Source organism: Carlito syrichta, unplaced genomic scaffold, assembly GCF_000164805.1.
Source record: "Carlito syrichta isolate Samal-C Ts95f unplaced genomic scaffold, Tarsius_syrichta-2.0.1 Scaffold305797, whole genome shotgun sequence".
NCBI lineage: Eukaryota > Metazoa > Chordata > Mammalia > Primates > Tarsiidae > Carlito > Carlito syrichta.
Window position 1 is genome coordinate 218,834 of NW_007249893.1, and position 2,211 is coordinate 221,044.

A 2,211-nucleotide genomic window follows, 5' to 3' on the forward strand; every position below is an offset into this window, starting at 1 on the left:
GAGTAGTTGGAACTATGGGACTACAGGAGCATGCCACCATGCCCAGCTAATTTTAAATTTTTTTGCAGAGACAACATCTCGCTGTGTTTTCCAGGCTGGTCTAGAACTTCTGGGCTCAAGCAATCCTCCTGCCTTGGTCTTCCAAAGTGCTGGATTACAGGTGTGAGCCACTGCACCTGGGCCACTGTTGCCTTCTTGAACATTTGGGCACCATCGGGTTTTCCATTTAAGTTGCTTCTGAACAAAGAGTTGGCTTCACTCCCAAGGAAGCCGGGCAGTGGGCTGTTGCACAGGAAAGTTCTGGTCTCGAACCCTCCCCACGTACTCAGCCGGCAGCTGGACGTTGTCACTTTTGGGCTCCACCATCTTCCATGGTTCCCATTTGCTCAGCTGGCTCCAGCTTAAAGACACACTTTGGGGTTTGATATGGAGGGCTTGGCCAACTCTCGCCTTCCATCTCCACATCACACCTTGGTTCACGTTCAGCTGCCCTCTGCCCTGTGTGAGGAAATCCTGGTCGTTCTCGGCATCCTTCAAAGGACATCAATAGCTTTTAGCACGCCTTTGTGTGGACTAGAAAAGAGTCCCAGCCCCATGCTGGGGGCTTGGACCGGTGCCCTGTAGGCTGAATTCCCCCCCCCCACTCGCCCCTGAGCTCAGTGGTCTCGCTCAGTGAACATCCTGAATACTGTTCATATGAGGCTGTCACCTCCAGGAAGCTTTCTGAGCTCTCCCAGTGAGGCCTTCCTTGGCCCTATTCTCTGTCTTCGGAGCCCATGCCAGCCTGCCCTGATTTGAGCTGGCCATTTCCAGCTTCGTGTCCTCCAACCTGTCCCCCAGATTGATAACACCAGTAGCCGCCAGGGGAACCGAACTCAAACCTGCGTCCCAGAGGCCCTAGGCTGGGCAGGGAGGTCCCCTTTCTCAGCTCACCCTGTTAGTGGAGCCCAACTCTGAGCTCCACTCCCTCACCCGCCACGAATCCATCATCATACCCCCGAACGAGGGTGGTCCACTGTGCTTGTAGTGACGGCCTTGAAGCCACTACTCAGGAAAGCGCATGAGAAGTTCCGTTTCATACCTTTATTTAATCTGCATCTTCTCTGCCTCCTCCCTCCCCCGCCAGCCCCTGAGAGGAGGTGGAGGCCCCAGTTGGGAGGGAAGGGACTAATCTCTCCTCCCTGGAGGGATAGTGTCCCCTGGGCCAGGCCCCACTGATGAAGGAAGCCTCCATGGCGGGGTGAGGGCATCGTCCAAAAGGCTGTGCCGAGGTCAGGGCCCCTCGGATGCCCTGTGGCCCTGGGTCCCAAGGATCATCAGGAAAGTGAGGCACAGAGAAGTCCAGGGGGCAATGAGAGGACGTCCCGGGGGTGGGGGTATGCGGCTGACCGAGGCAGACGTGGACTTCGGGAGGCAGGGCAGAGACCGGGGTGTGTGCGGGCCATGGCGGGGCCGTGAGAAGGAAGCTCAGGTGGTAAGGGGCGCCGGATGTGAGGGAGGGTGCAGTGGGCACCAGGGGAAACATTGGGGGGGCAAGGCTGTGCTCTGAGAACCAGGCTCCCAGCCAAGGGGCCCGCACTGCTGGCTCCGATCAGGGACTGGCCCTGAGTGGAGACAAGAGGACAGCAGGGAGGACCAGGGGAGGAGAACGGGAACACTGGGCGGGCGGGGAGTGGGGCCAAGGCTCACCCAGCTGCGCAGGGCCCCAAGTCGCCAATTTGTGCTTCTGGGTTGCTGGAGGGCTCCCAGGTGGCCTCAGTACCAGCAGGGAAGAGCCCACAGACAGCCCCAGGACTCCGCCCCCGTCTCAGGCTTTCTGGAAGCTTCCTCCCCTGCCCAGTGTGAGGGGCCCTCGAGCCAGAGCACCCATCATCTCAGGGGTTGGCACACGGTTGGGGGAAGCCATGCTGGGGTGGTTCACAGATTCAACGTAAAATGACCACGGGCCATTGCATTTTCATCTGCTTAGGGGCCCCCTACCCCCACCCCTGTGTGTGGCCATTCTGTTTTCCCCCATTTTGGACCATCAGGCATCTAGGCCCACGGTGGGATGGCGGGGCGGGGGCCGCTCAGGGGGCCACGGGGGGCGTCTCAGAGCGCCCCCTGCCCGTCCCCCTGGCAGCCGCTGTCCCCGTGAACAATGAGCACCGGGAAGTAGAGGGCGTCCTCGTAGCAGGGCGGGCTCTCCAGGGGCTCCGTGTCCTCTCCGCG

At 60.2% G+C, this 2,211-nt stretch overlaps 1 protein-coding gene across 1 annotated transcript in view; it reads right to left on the reverse strand.

The window, feature by feature from the left end:
• Nucleotides 1-1,068: 1,068 nt before the first annotated feature.
• TMEM151A (transmembrane protein 151A) overlaps nucleotides 1,069-2,211 on the reverse strand; it is a 3,775-nt gene continuing 2,632 nt past the window's right edge. The window contains exon 3 of the mRNA XM_008062710.1: nucleotides 1,069-2,209. Coding sequence (XP_008060901.1) covers nucleotides 2,092-2,209 — 118 coding nt within the window. The 3' untranslated portion in view covers nucleotides 1,069-2,091. The remainder of the gene's footprint in view (nucleotides 2,210-2,211) is intronic.